The sequence below is a fragment of the Belonocnema kinseyi genome, chromosome 9, assembly GCF_010883055.1.
Source record: "Belonocnema kinseyi isolate 2016_QV_RU_SX_M_011 chromosome 9, B_treatae_v1, whole genome shotgun sequence".
Classification (NCBI taxonomy): domain Eukaryota; kingdom Metazoa; phylum Arthropoda; class Insecta; order Hymenoptera; family Cynipidae; genus Belonocnema; species Belonocnema kinseyi.
In genome coordinates, this window is record NC_046665.1 from 58,840,072 (window position 1) to 58,854,190 (window position 14,119).

The window sequence follows — 14,119 nt, forward strand, 5'->3', positions numbered from 1 at the left end:
AATAAATTATTTATCTGTACACTTAATTGAAAACTCAAAAATTGAACTGTTTTACTGGTGAAAAGTTTGGCTATGTATTGAAAAACGCGGAAAATTTTGTATCAAATTTAGATCTTTAGACAGTGTATTTTTAAAAAGTTTCAATGGTTTTAAAAGCACTTTAAACAAGATGATTTTAACGACTGTTGGGACTGTTGGGGAAAAAGCTAAATAGAAAATTTTAAATTTTGAATATATGCACTTTCTTAAAATTATGTTTCGATATGCAGTTACTAGGAAATCCGGAAACGTACTTAAAGATAAGTAATTTATATCAATTTATTATAATCCAGTTATTATAATCCGGTTCTACTTCTCCCCTCGCCCAACCCTTCTTTATTAACTGAAGTTTTTTGTGGGACTGACGTTAAAACTACAATGTCTACCATACTACGATTTGATACTTAACTTTGACATGATTTCGACTCAGAAAATAAACTTATTGCATATAGGTGTTAGTTGGGCGTATAATCTAAACAATAAATAATACAAACTACAAAATAGCCTCGGAAAGAACTGGAACTTTTAATGACAAAAGGCATGCACACGGAAAATCTATAGGTCATGTTTCGGGCGACGAATGGAGACTTGGTATTTGGAATGCTAGGGGAGTAAATGATCTCCAGGTAAAAGAATTGCGTGAAACTATGGACGTGAGGAAACTAGACATTTTATGTGTGCCTCAAACAAAGAAAAAGAGATGCGAAACCAAAGACATAAAAAATGCGTGTTGCAAGGCGGATTTGAAATATGGTCAGGAGTAGACTGTGAATCACATGGTAAAGAAGGAGTAGGTCTGATTTTGAATGAAAGAGCAAAGCAGCATCTCGGAGACCTTGGCTTCGTTACTCCCAGACTGATGTAGGCTAGAATGAAAGTAGGAATCAGAAGACTATTTATCATAGCATGCTACGCGCCGGTTGATAGTGATCCTAGAGAAGTAAAAACCGCCTTCTGGGACACTTTAAATGACACAATAAACATTTGCGAACATGCGGAAAGAATAATTCTACTAGGAGACATAAACGGTTGGGTGGGCATCCAAAATCAGGATAAGAAAGATTATTAGGTAATTTTGGGAATCCAAGAACAAACTATAACGGAGATAAATTATTTGGCCTATGCTAAGAAAGGGGTCTGTTTATTACAAATACTTGCTTTAGGGATAAAATGATCCACATGTACACCTGGTCTAAAGGAAATAGCCGCAGTATAATTGACTTTGTTGTTGCGGATAACAGACTAAGAGAGTTAGTCAAAGATACAAGAGTCATGAGGGGTCCTGAATGCAATACTGATCAATACCTTCTGATCTAAAAAATTAACTTAGGTCGGGGATGGAGAAAAAAGAGAACCAAGAAAGCAAAACAAACGCGAATCGAAATTGAGAACCTACAGAAACCGGATGTGCGAATATATTTCCAAAATAAGATAAACGAAAGCATAGATAGGGCAACACGGGAGGACCGTATAAAAAACAAAGATATAGAGGGCGTCTGGACAATGTTACGGGATATTCTTGTTAGATGTACTATCGAAGTGTGTGGTACCGCAGTTGTAGGAAGAATGTCTGGTGATGCGTGGTGGAATGATAAAATTCAAGCTGCCCAAAAAGCAAAGAGAGAAGCGTACAAGAGAACTTTGAATACCGTAGGTCTTAGCAATGAGGAAAGAAATAGACGTAGAAATGATTATAGACGCGAAAACAGGATACTCAACAATTAGTTAAGGAAAGTAAAGATACAATTAGAGTAGAAGAAGAGATGAAAATACAAAACAACTTTGAAGGAAGCAGGAAACTACTTTATTAAAAAATGAAAGCAAACAAAAGTACAGAATTTGTCAACAAGAGAAATAGAAGCGGGGAAATGTTATATGATGCAGACGGAATACTAGAGGCTTTCAGAGACTATTTTAGGAGACAATTCGGAGATGAAGCTATAGGACACCACAACTGCGATGTTGAACACGATGCGATGGAAAACTCAATTGAGAAGGTCTGTGTCACTGAGGTTAGGGATATAATTCAGAACTTGAAAAACGGTAAGGCTGCCGGGGTAGAGGGTATTAACGCTGAAATGCTTGAACACTGTGGCGCATGCATACCACATAGACTGTGCGAATTGATAAATTTATGTTTCTAGATGGGAGACGTCCCAGACAATTGGAAAAAAACGATTATCACACCAATATACAAGGGAAAGGGAGATAAAAGCGACTGCAATAATTACAGAGGGATTAGCTTATTAAGCATCGTAAGTAAAATATATTCAAAAATACTTATTCGTAAGGTAATGAAAATAACAGAAGCAAAGATTTGGGAAGTCCAAAGTGGGATTATGCCAGGAAGCTCATGAACGGATCAAATATTTAACTTAAGTTCAGAAAGTAAGGCGACAAAAAGTTTGCATTAAATTTTGTGTGAAAAATGGAATCCAGTGCTCTAAAACTCTTGAAATGTTGACAGTTGCATACGGTGAGTCTACACTGAGTAAGAAAAATGTGTATAAGTGGTACAAGCTGTTCCAAGAAGGCCGAGAGGATGTCGAAGACGAACCTCGCCCTGGACGTCCCAGCATATCAACAACAGATGAAAATGTTCAGGCAGTGGAAGAAATGGTGTTAAAAAATCGCCGAATTACCATCAGAGAAGTTGCTGAAGATGTTGGCATATCGGTTGGCTCATGCCATGCTACCTTTTCGGACGTTTTGGGCATGAGACGTGTGTCAGCGAAATTTGTTCCAAAACTGCTTCATTTTGATCAAAAGATCCATCGCATGACCATCGCTCAGTAGATGTTGAACGAAGTCAATAATGATCCTCATTTTCTCAAAAGGGTTATAACTGGGGATGAATCGTGGGTAGATGGTTATGACGGCGAAATAAAAGCCCAATCGTCTCAGTGGAAGCATCCTGTGTCTCCAAGATCGAAAAAAGCACGTCAAGTTCGGTCAAGTGTGAAGGTTTTGCTCACTGTCTTCATTGATTACCGTGGCGTAGTGCCTCAGGAATTCTCACCACAAGATCGTACGGTCAATAAGGAGTATTTCCTTCGAGTTATGCGCCGTTTGCGAGAGGCGATACGCAAAAAACGTCCGGAACTTTGAAAAAACAATTCGTGGCTTTTGCATCACGATAATGCACCTGCTCATTCATCGTTGCTTGTGAAAGATTTTCTGACCAAAAACAGCACCACAGTCATGCCTCAGCCTCCATATTCACCGGATTTGGCCCCCAGTGACTTTTTTCTTTTCCCAAAACTGAAGAGAATCACGAAAGGACATCGATTTTCAACGATTAAGGAGATAAAAACTGCATCGCTGAAAGAACTCAAGGCTATACCACAAAATAATTATCAGAAGTGCTTCGACGATTGGAAAAAGCGTTTGCACAAGTGTATTATATCTAGGGGAGATTACTTTGAAGGGGACCTATTTACCTATTCACCTTATTAATTGAACACACCTCGTACAGGTAGCAAAGCGAGTGTAAGAGTGAATCGGAAACTGAGTGAATGTTTCGATATTATTCAAGGAGTTAGACAAGGATGCGTTAAGTCTTCATGGTTATTTATATTATTCATGGACAAGTGTTTAAGAATGGCTCTCTTCGACGAAGAGGATGTGGATCTCAAAACAGTAAGGGTACGTAGGTTAGTGTTCGCAGATGATAAGGTTGTTATGGCAGAGTCTATCGAAGACTTACAAAGAATGTTGAATAAACTAGATGCAAGCATGAAAAGCATGGGCCTCAAAATTAACGCAAATAAAACAAAAACTATGCTGTTCGAAGGAAAGAGTGAGAAAACACTATGCAATATTTTATTAAATGATGAGAGAATTGAACAAGTTAATATGTTTGTATACCTTGGTAGCTTATTTACTAGGGACGGGGAGATAGTTGAGGAATTAAATAGACGCATAAACGAAGCTAAGAAGGTTATTGGTAGAGCAGGTCCCCTTATCAGAAGTAAAAATATATCAAATAAAGCTAAAATGGCAATACATAATTCTATATTTGTACCGACTGTACTATACGGTAGCGAGACATGGACTTATCAAGAAAAATAAAATATTATGCGCATATTATGCGCATGAATATCAATTCATGCGCATAATATGAGGGAAACCCTGATGGTCAAAGTAAGTAACGAGATCATTCTAAAAAAAAAATAGGTGCAAAAGAGACGCTAGTAGACACATGGAAAAGAAATCGGTTTAAATGGTTCGGGCTGTTGAGAAAATGCCAAATGAACGACTAACGAAACAACTGTATCAAGATAAAGTAAATGGTATCCTGCCCAGAGGTAGACCGCGGAAAGAATGGTTAGAATGTGTGAATGAGACCCTAGTTAGAAGAGAAATAAGAAGTCACAGAAACACGAGAGACTGCATGAAAAAATGCATGGACATAAAATAAGCCAGAGAAATATGTTAGGACAGGAAAGTATGGCGGCAAATAGTTAATAAAAAGAGTGTCAGTAGAGTGAATGACGCCTGAAACAAAAGCCCTTTGCCACTAATGGACCCAAGTGGAGAACCTTACATAATGACTTCGTGAGGTTCTTCGCTTAGGCTGATTGCTAGAGAGATTGATCAGTAACCTGGGTCGGAGCAGTGTTACGGAACGAACGTGTTATTTACTTAAATAACACGAGAATTCTGGATCAATCTGAAAATTCTCTATCCCTTCCACGCACTACTTCTTTCCCCTACCGAGTGAGTCACGCCTACCCCGAAAGGGAAATGGCCTAATGGCGTAATAATAATAATAATAATAATTATTATTATTATAATAAGACTCGGTGGCTCTGTTGGTTAGACACTCGGACTTCACCTCAGAGGTGCGGGGTTCGATCCCTGAGCCGGTACCTCTAGAAATTTTTCAAAGTACCTTTACCGAGGTTCTGGTGGTTTGGAACCCACCTTAAGCTGTAGCTCCTCCCATCGTGTATTTGACTGCAAACCCAGTCCTTCAATGATGGTGTAAAAACCAGGCTTTGTCCAATATGTCTGGGCTGACTGCTCTCATCAGGTCACTTTATTGCATTATAAAAATGCGTCCGTGACTGATCATATATACCGGGAGAGCTATGTGCAAAATTAAGCGAATGAAAAATCCAACTCTAACCAAAAATGCCTTCGACGTGTTGGGCATTATAAGCCTGTGACAACATTTCGACAAAATGTTTTCTATAATAATAATAGTTTCAAATGAAGCAGTTTAAGTACTGCTCCAGAAAATATGAATGACATTCTTTCATCAATGGCTAATGATCTAATATATATTATTATAAGATATATTCATATTCGTGTATATGACAAAATTTTTAACAAAATATTGTCACGTACATAGCCCCAAATTAATATACTACTATTAAATTTTTCAACAACTGCTTCACGTTTTTCGTGCACAGATCCTAATGAAAGTCAATACAATTAGTAAATTTAAAATAAACAGAAAATCTATAAACCTATACAGATAATCATTTACGGCGAATCAAAATAAAAAATTACAAAAAAATACACTTTTTATTAACCGGTCACTTTTCACTTAATGTAACCGCATCCTACTTTCTAACTACGCACACGAACCTCGTTCGAGCAAAAACATCCGCTGTGCACAATCTATAGAGTTTTAATTGAAATTACATTTAGGTGAATCGAGATTTATTTCGGTTGTACAGCAACCGTGAAAGTCGACTTTCGACCAAAGTCAACGTCTACTTTACCCTCCCTGGGCTGGCGAAGGCAAGCGCGAGAATCGAGAAACAGAAAATCACCGGCACGTTCGGTTTGGCTTTCAATGTGCGCCTTGGCCCCACCCCTCCCGTAGATGTAAAAAAGTTCGTTTACAACCAAATAGTTGAACTTTCAGCTAAAATGATAAATTTTCACCCAAAGTAATGAATTTTTAAGAAATTAGTCAAACTTTAAACCGAAAAAAAGATTAATTCTCAACGAAACACGTAATAGTTAATATTTCAAACAAAAATATTTTTATTTAAAATAAAAAAAAGGTTAGTTCAACAAAAAAGGCAAATATTTAATAAGATAGTGTAAGTCTCAACCAAAAACTTTTGTTTTAAACTAAGCAGTTGCAGTTTTAATTAAGATTGATAAATTTTCAACCAGAAAGATTAATTGTCTACAAAAACTACAAATTTTTAACAAAATAATTGAATTGTCTACCAGCAAACTAAATTATAATCCAACAGCTTAATTTTTAAGCAAAAATATCAATTTTAAACCGAATATGAACAAAGTTTTCCGCAAATTAGGTCATTTTTGCTTACTCATAGAAGAAGTTTTGTATAATATAACTACAAATGATGAATTTTCTATTAGGAATATCAAATCCGAATTTTCGGCTAAAGAAAATAAATTTTCAATCAAGTATCTGATTTTTTTCATTTAAAAAAAATTAATTTTTAACAAATTAGTTCAAATTTTAGCCAAGCAATTGAATTTTTTTATAAAAATGGTCAGATTTCAATAATATAGCATAAACAATAAAAATAACAAAAAAAATTATCTTTGAAGCAAAAATATATGGCATTTCTTATTGGGCTTTATCGAAGGTTTATGAATGCAGATGGCATTTAAACGACAAAATGCACACTTTGTTTTTCGTCCTTCTGTCTGCTGTTACCAACTGTAGTTTTTCGCGCGGAACCCCCCCCCCCCCCCCCCCCCCCCCCCCCCCCAAATTAATAATGTAATGTATAGCTTGCCCATATTTTATTAAAAAGAATTAATTATTTTCTCGTTGGGATAAATATAAAATTCTGGAAAAATATAATAATTGAATTTGAATAGACAGGAGACTGATTGATGAGCAGCGCAGTTTTTTATATTTGAGTATGGACGTGCGATCTCACAGACCGCACCATGTTTCTGATAAGTGAGTCCCTCCCCCTGACCGTTGTAAAATATTAATAATAATAAAAGTTTATCAGAGTTAACTTCTCACTCATTCCAATGACCCTAAATATACTTGTAAGAGTTAGATAACAAAAACTTGTTTACTTATCTAAAATAGTATACGGGAATCGTTTCGAAAACCTTAATAAACTTAAAAACCTTATTTCAAAATTTTTCAAAGTCTATATTTTGGTTTAAATTATTTGAAATATTTTCAATTTTTTAATTATAGTTTAATCTTTTCAAATATTCTCAATATCTCTTAAACTTCCTAGAATATATTCTAAAGTGTCTAAATCTTACAAGATAAAAATTTTTTGAGAATTTTAGGAAATAAGTTTTGAAAACTAAAATCGCTTTCAATTTTCTTTAAAAATTAATTTTTTCGCAAAAAAACCATTTGGCATTTTCCCAAGAATCTTAAAAAACATTTAATCTCTTGAAACCTTTAAAACTCTTGAAAAACTTTTTTTTTTCGAAATCCCTAAAAATAGATTTTTTAAATTATTTTCTCAAGATATAAATTATTTTCGATTATCTCTAAAACTGCGAAAGATCATTTGAAATAATTAAAAGTTTCCCTAAAAGTAATAACGATCAATAAATTATTTAATTATTAAGTTAATAATAAGGAACTACTTTCAATTAATCATATACAATTGTTTAAATAAATAAGTTTCCGTCACCCGTCAAATGTGCATTTTTCGGAATTTTTTATTTCAATTTCTTTTAAGGACGCTTATTATAGATCAAAAATAAATATTCAGTCATTTCTAATCAATAAATAAACAATTCTTTGAATAAATAAATGCTCATCACTTATGGTATTCAGCGCTTTTTTTAACGTGGTATACCCAGCAGGACTAATTCACCAAATCCGTTTTTAAACTCTTCCTTTATTAATTGCGCCAATTTGTAATTTTTTATTTATTTATTTAAAAAATGTTTTATTTATTGAATAAAAATGACTCCTCCAAAAAATACCGGATTTGCTATGTCCGACCAGACGACTGGACCAGTATCACACCGGAAATCTGAAAGAGCTGGGTTCGGATCCCAAAGGAGCAAGAGACATTTTTCATATTTTATAAAACTTAATATTCAAGATTTAAAAATATTGATTTTAGACAATGTAGACAAAAAACATTAACACCATATTGTTTACTGCATTTCGCTGATCAAAAAATAGAACATGAATTAAGCTATCTTTTCTATCGAAAATTCATCTACTTTTCAAAAAGCCTTTATTTTTTGCAGATGAACTATTTTGCATGAACTATTTTATTCTGGTTTTAAAATGTACCTTTTTTAGTTGAACCTTTATCCATTTTATTATAAATTCGTTTATTTGGCTTGAAAACTCAACAATTTCGAAAAAATTGTTCTCTTTATTAACTGAAAAACTCTCTTGGATATAAATTCAACTGTTTTGTTATAAATTTGACATTTTGATTTTAAAATTAAATTCTTTTAGTAAAAATGTTACCTTTTTTGTTAAAAATGCAAATTTCCAGTTAAACATTTAACTACTTTGTTAAAAATTAGTATTTTTGTGGTTACAAATTATTTACTTGAACCAAAAATTGACCTGTTCCATTGCTGGTTGAAAATTGATTCTTTTTTCAGTTGAAAATTGATCTATTTTGTTGAAAATTGTATTTGTTTTAAAGTTCACTTTTTGGTTAGAAACTTGTTTTTGATGTGAAGATTTATAATATTAATTGCAAATTTAATTCTTAGGCTAAGAGTTGTACTATCTTCTTGAAAACTTATTTTTTTTCGGGTTGAAATTTATTTTTTTAACTGCAAATTTACCTATTCCACTTTTGGTAAAAGTTTATCTTCCTTAGTTTGAAAATGTATCTTTTTTATGTGAGAATTTACGTATTCTGTTGAAAATTCGTCTTTGCTGGTAGAAAATTATTCTGTTAAATGTCGATAACAAATACAGGTACAACAAACATTTGTATTGTTCAAAATGAGGTAAAGACAATTTTGCACGAGGGGTTTCCTATTCTTCCTTTACCATTTTTTTATCAAAAATTTTTTAGTGGTGAAGTCAACCCTCAAGATAAATTTTATCAATATTTGAATGTTTACTCTGCAAGCAGTTGATAACATATTGACTACTACATTGATAACACTGACCATATTTAGATTTTGGTACGTATACTTACCAACTGTTGATAGCAAGTGCTTGTATTGAAATGATTTTAATCTAGTTATTGACATAATCAAAGTCTAATGATAAATATCTGTACCACAAATGTTAATTGCAGAAAGTAAGCGAGCTCTTCTAGATAAAAGAACTTGATCTTATGGTCTTATTAGCAGTTAAATAGTTCATTTTTTCAATAATGGATACAAAATATACACTGTTATTATGTATTATATATTTATTTATTTTTCAACTACAAGCCGAACGTTTGGTAAAAATATCTCAGGGACTTCTTAAGGGAACAAGATTTCTAACCAGAAAAGGAAGAAATATTTCAGCTTTTATTGGAATCCCTTATGCTCAAGCTCCAATTAGAGAACTCAGGTGAAATTTGCAAAATATTCTATAATTCTCAGTTATTCTTGATTTATTATACTAGCACAAATAGCGCGCTACACGTGCTTATTACACGTTTCTTATTTTGATTTTCCAATCATCTTTTCATAACGTGTTAATGCTTAAACTTAATGTACAATCAAATATATATATAATATATAATATATAATATCGGTGGCTCAGTTGGTTAGACACTCGGACTTCACCTCAGAGGTCCGGGGTTCGATCCCTGAGCCGGTACCTCTAGAAATTTTTCAATGTACCTTTACCGAGGTTCTGGTGGTTCGGAACCCACCTTAAACTGTAGGTCCCCCCATCGTAAACTTGACTGCAACTCAGTCCGTCAATTATGGGGTAAAAACCAGGCTTTGTCCAATATGTCTGGGCAGACTGCTCTCAGCAGATCACTTGATTGCATTTAAAAAATGCGTCCGTGACTGATGATATATACCGGGACAGCCCCGTGCAAAAATGATCAAATAAAAATCCATCCCTAACCAAAAATTGCCTTCGACATACTGGGCAGTATAAGCCTGTGACAATATTTCATCACTGAAATGTTTTTTATGAATTAAAATAAATATTAAATATGTAAAAAAAATAATTAAGGTAATTTAAAAATTTATATCGTAATAAGATGGTCTTAAAAGACATTCTGGAATTCTAAGTCTTACTAGTATTAACTTTTGACAATTATCCATTTTGAGAATGCTTGTAATTAGAAATTCATTAACTTGTTATGTTTTTAATTTTTAATTGGATGGGTGCAAGATCGTGAAAACTCAGTCCGGGTTTTTGAAATTTTTGGATAATCAAATTATATCGAGTAATCGAATTCATTCGGGTTGTTGATATTTTCGAATACTCGAATTGGGTTGGGTACTCAAATTTGTTGGAGTTCTCGAAACTTCCGAGTAATCTCATTATACTGAGCACTAGAATTGTTTCGGGTTCTCGAAATCTTAGGACACACAAATTGTGTTGGGTACATTTATTATATCGATTTCTTGAAATTTTCAATTACTTGAATTTGGGTACTCAAATTGTTTCGGGTTATCGAAATTTTGTAGCACTCCATTGTTTCGAGTTCTCGAATTGCTCCCGATTCTCGGACTTTTCGACTATTTAAATTGTGTCATATACTCAACTTGTTTCGGATTATCGAAATTTTCTATTACTTAAATTGTTTCAGCTACTCGAATTGTTATCATATCCCAAAATTTTCGACTATTTGAATTGTATCAGATACCCTAATTGTTTCATTTATTGACATTTTCTACTACTTATGTTTTTCGGGTTTTCGAATTGTTACCAGTTCTCGAAATTTTAGAGTGTTTGAATTATGTCAGATACTCGAACTGTTTCGGGTTGACCAAATTCTCTAGCACTTAATTTTTTTTTGGGTTCCCGAAATATTGCCGCTTCTCAAAATTTCCGAATATTTGAATGGTTTCGGCTTCCCGCATTGTTTCCGTTTCTCGACATTTTCGAGTATTAGAAATTGTTTCAGATATTCAAATTGTTTCGGGTTATCGCATGATTTCAGGTTTTCGACAATTCCAAGTACTCGAATATATGGGGTCGTTGAAATTCACGATTATCCAAAAACAATTAAAAATGTTAACTTTCTTATAGTTGACTAAATGCATGGAATTCGGTCCATTTTTGCCCTATTTTGCTAATATCTTCGTAAAAACTAATTTTTTCTATATAATTGTATTTGAAAAATAGTTTATATTTTTTTATTACTATTTAATAAAATAAAAAATAATAAAATTATATTAATTATTATTGGTTCTAAAGATAGTACAGAAATAAGGTATTGTTCCTTTCACCAGCTTTCACCGAAATTACGTTAGCTGGCGGTTGAAGTGAAAATACTTAACAGTATTCTTTTTCCGCCAAAACCAAAAATTTAGGACACCAAAATGGAACAAGCACCCCTAAGTAGTGTCGTAGCCAGGGGGTGGCTTGAGGGATCAACCCCCCACCCAAACTAAATATTTTAATTATTCAATTCCCTTCGCCCCCACTCATTGCCTATGCAAAAGCCCGAAGCCTCCTCCGAAAAAAATCGAAGCCCCCACCCCCCGAAAAAAACCTGGCTACGCCACTGCGTAGCCAGGTTCAAATTTTTTATGTCAAATTTTTTAATGTCAAACTGTGGTACTTATGCCCTTTTGAAGTGCTAAACTTTTAAACTTTTAAATTTCGATTGTGAATTCGAAATTAGCGACCCCAAAAAGTCTCGAGTATCAACTTACAATTTTATTCAGTTTTGAAATTAATAATAAACTTAAGATATAAATAATTTTAATTTTTTGTTTTCAGTTCTATACTTGCAAAAGCTGTGTGGTTCTTTCAATTTTTCGAAATCGTATAATTTCAAATTGCAAAACTTGATAGTTTGCACAATTTTCTGTCAAAAGGTTTGGAAATTAAACATTTTTTAATTCAGTGCCTCCAGAATAAATTCAAAAAAATGAAAAAGTAATAAAATCAGATTATTTTTTTTATTTAGAAATATTTTAAAATATTAAACATTCCAAACTCATCTTAAAAAAAACATTTTGAATTTAAAGACTTAAAATTGTACTATTTTAAAAAATGGAATAAAGACAATCCTTTTTTGTATTTTAACATTAGTTTTTAATTTTGAATTCTTGATTTTTATTCTTTATTGTTTAATTCTTAATTTTTAATGTTATAATCTGAAAATTTTCGAATTCTATCTGATAATTTAAAAAATATTAGCATTGAAAAATATTTCCCAGCAATATTTTAATCATAAATAATAATTCTAAATGTAATTTAATAATTATTTTACGTTTAAATCGTTACAATTTTAGCATTCCGTATTTTCAATTTTTCTATTTTATATGTTTTAAGTTTTCAATTAAAATGAAGATGTTTTAATTTTGAAAAAAAATAACAAATCAACAGTTTGAAAATTGGTCATTTTAAAATGATTTAAATTTTCTGAGAATAATTGAAATTTAAAAGGCTTGAGTATAAAAACGTTTTATTCTCACAATTCTTCGTTATCAAATTGTATTTGGTTTTAAATTCATTTCGAGTTCATTTAATATTCAATGTTCCATAAACGAAATGTTGTTATTTGTCTAATAAATTTTATATTAAATAATAATTGTTTTATTTAATGGAAATTGAGAATTCTAGAATTTCAAAAACTTTGGCTTTAAAACATACAATTTAGTTTTCAATTTTAAACCCTTCTAATTAAATGTTATATAATTTGAATTGAATGGAATTAAAAGGTATTCCAATTTTTAAATTTTAAACGCTTTTAATTAGAAACAATACAATTTTAATTCCTTTAAATTTTAAATGATATAGTTTTCAAGCTTCCATTATGAAATTATGAAATTTGGAACTTTTTATAATTGTCCTATTTTCGAAATTTCAATCGGCAATTATTCAGTTTCGAGAATCCTTGAATCAAAATAAAATTGCTGAGCTTTAACCGCTTTAAATTATAAATCATACCATTTCAACTAATTTCTAATGTCATTGTCCAAAATTAAAAATGTTTCATTTTATTTTTCAATTCTCAGAGCTTTTGAAGCTAAATTTGAAATCAGAATTTCAGTTTCATATCATTTAATTTTAAATGCACTAATTTAGAAATGATACACGTTTAATTCCTCATAACTATATTTGCAATATTTTCCTTTTTTTAATTTTACCTAATCTATAATTTTTTGGTTATATATATAAAAATTTGTCATAAGGACAACCGCAGGATTTCGCCAGGAGCGGCTGCTAATCTGAAAAATTGCACCCGCTTCAAGCGAAATCGCGGTAAAATTTCAGCCATAACCACGACTCACAACCGTGGACGATCAGTTTAACAGAATATTCCGGGTACAATCGTTTCAACTCCCTTATAAGGTCTCGATACCTCTCTTTCTTTTCATTCTACTTGGCTACGATGTTTTTGTCAGCTGGTGCCGAAAATTCGATAACGAACATGGTTCGCTTCTCGAAGTCAAGAAGAACCATGTCAGGCCTCGAGTGAGCAACAGAAACAATTGTCGAGAATATAAAGTTCCAGTATATGCGTCACTTCCCATTCTCGACAATTGACTCAATTTCCCTAGGAGCATTTAGAGGAGCGATATTAAGGTGAATGCCGTAGGAGTGACAGAGATGGTAATAAAGTACTGTGAATGCCGCATTGTGCCTTTGAATGTAGGTCGTTCCCGCGTGTGTTGGAAAACTAGATAGTATGTGAGCTAAATGCTCGGGGTGTGCTTGGTACGCCCTGCAGCTATCATGCGGAATGTCTTGGCTCAAAATGTGGCGACGGTATGTTAAAGTGGAAATGACACCGTCTTGGCATGCAAAAATGAAACCCTCCATACCAAACTTCAATCCGGGCGATTTAAGGAAAGCAAACGTTAGCTCACAAGACATTGACTGATCCTTCACATTTGTGTGGAAGATACCGTGCATCCTCTTATCGAGGAGCTGTTCAATAAAGTTTTTCTCTTGTGCTTTCTTAATCCGGGCTTTCAGGAGTGAGTACTCGAGATAGATTAGATTTGATGCATTTTTCTCACCCCTAATACTGAAGTCAAG

The 14,119-nt window shown here is 32.9% G+C and overlaps 1 protein-coding gene across 1 annotated transcript in view; it reads left to right on the forward strand.

Annotated features, from left to right (window-relative positions):
* The window catches only part of LOC117180557 (esterase E4-like), a 59,107-nt gene that overhangs the window by 35,619 nt on the left and 9,369 nt on the right, over positions 1-14,119 (forward strand). The window contains exon 6 of the mRNA XM_033373052.1: positions 9,382-9,505. Within this exon, the coding sequence (XP_033228943.1) occupies positions 9,382-9,505 (124 nt within the window). The remainder of the gene's footprint in view (positions 1-9,381; positions 9,506-14,119) is intronic.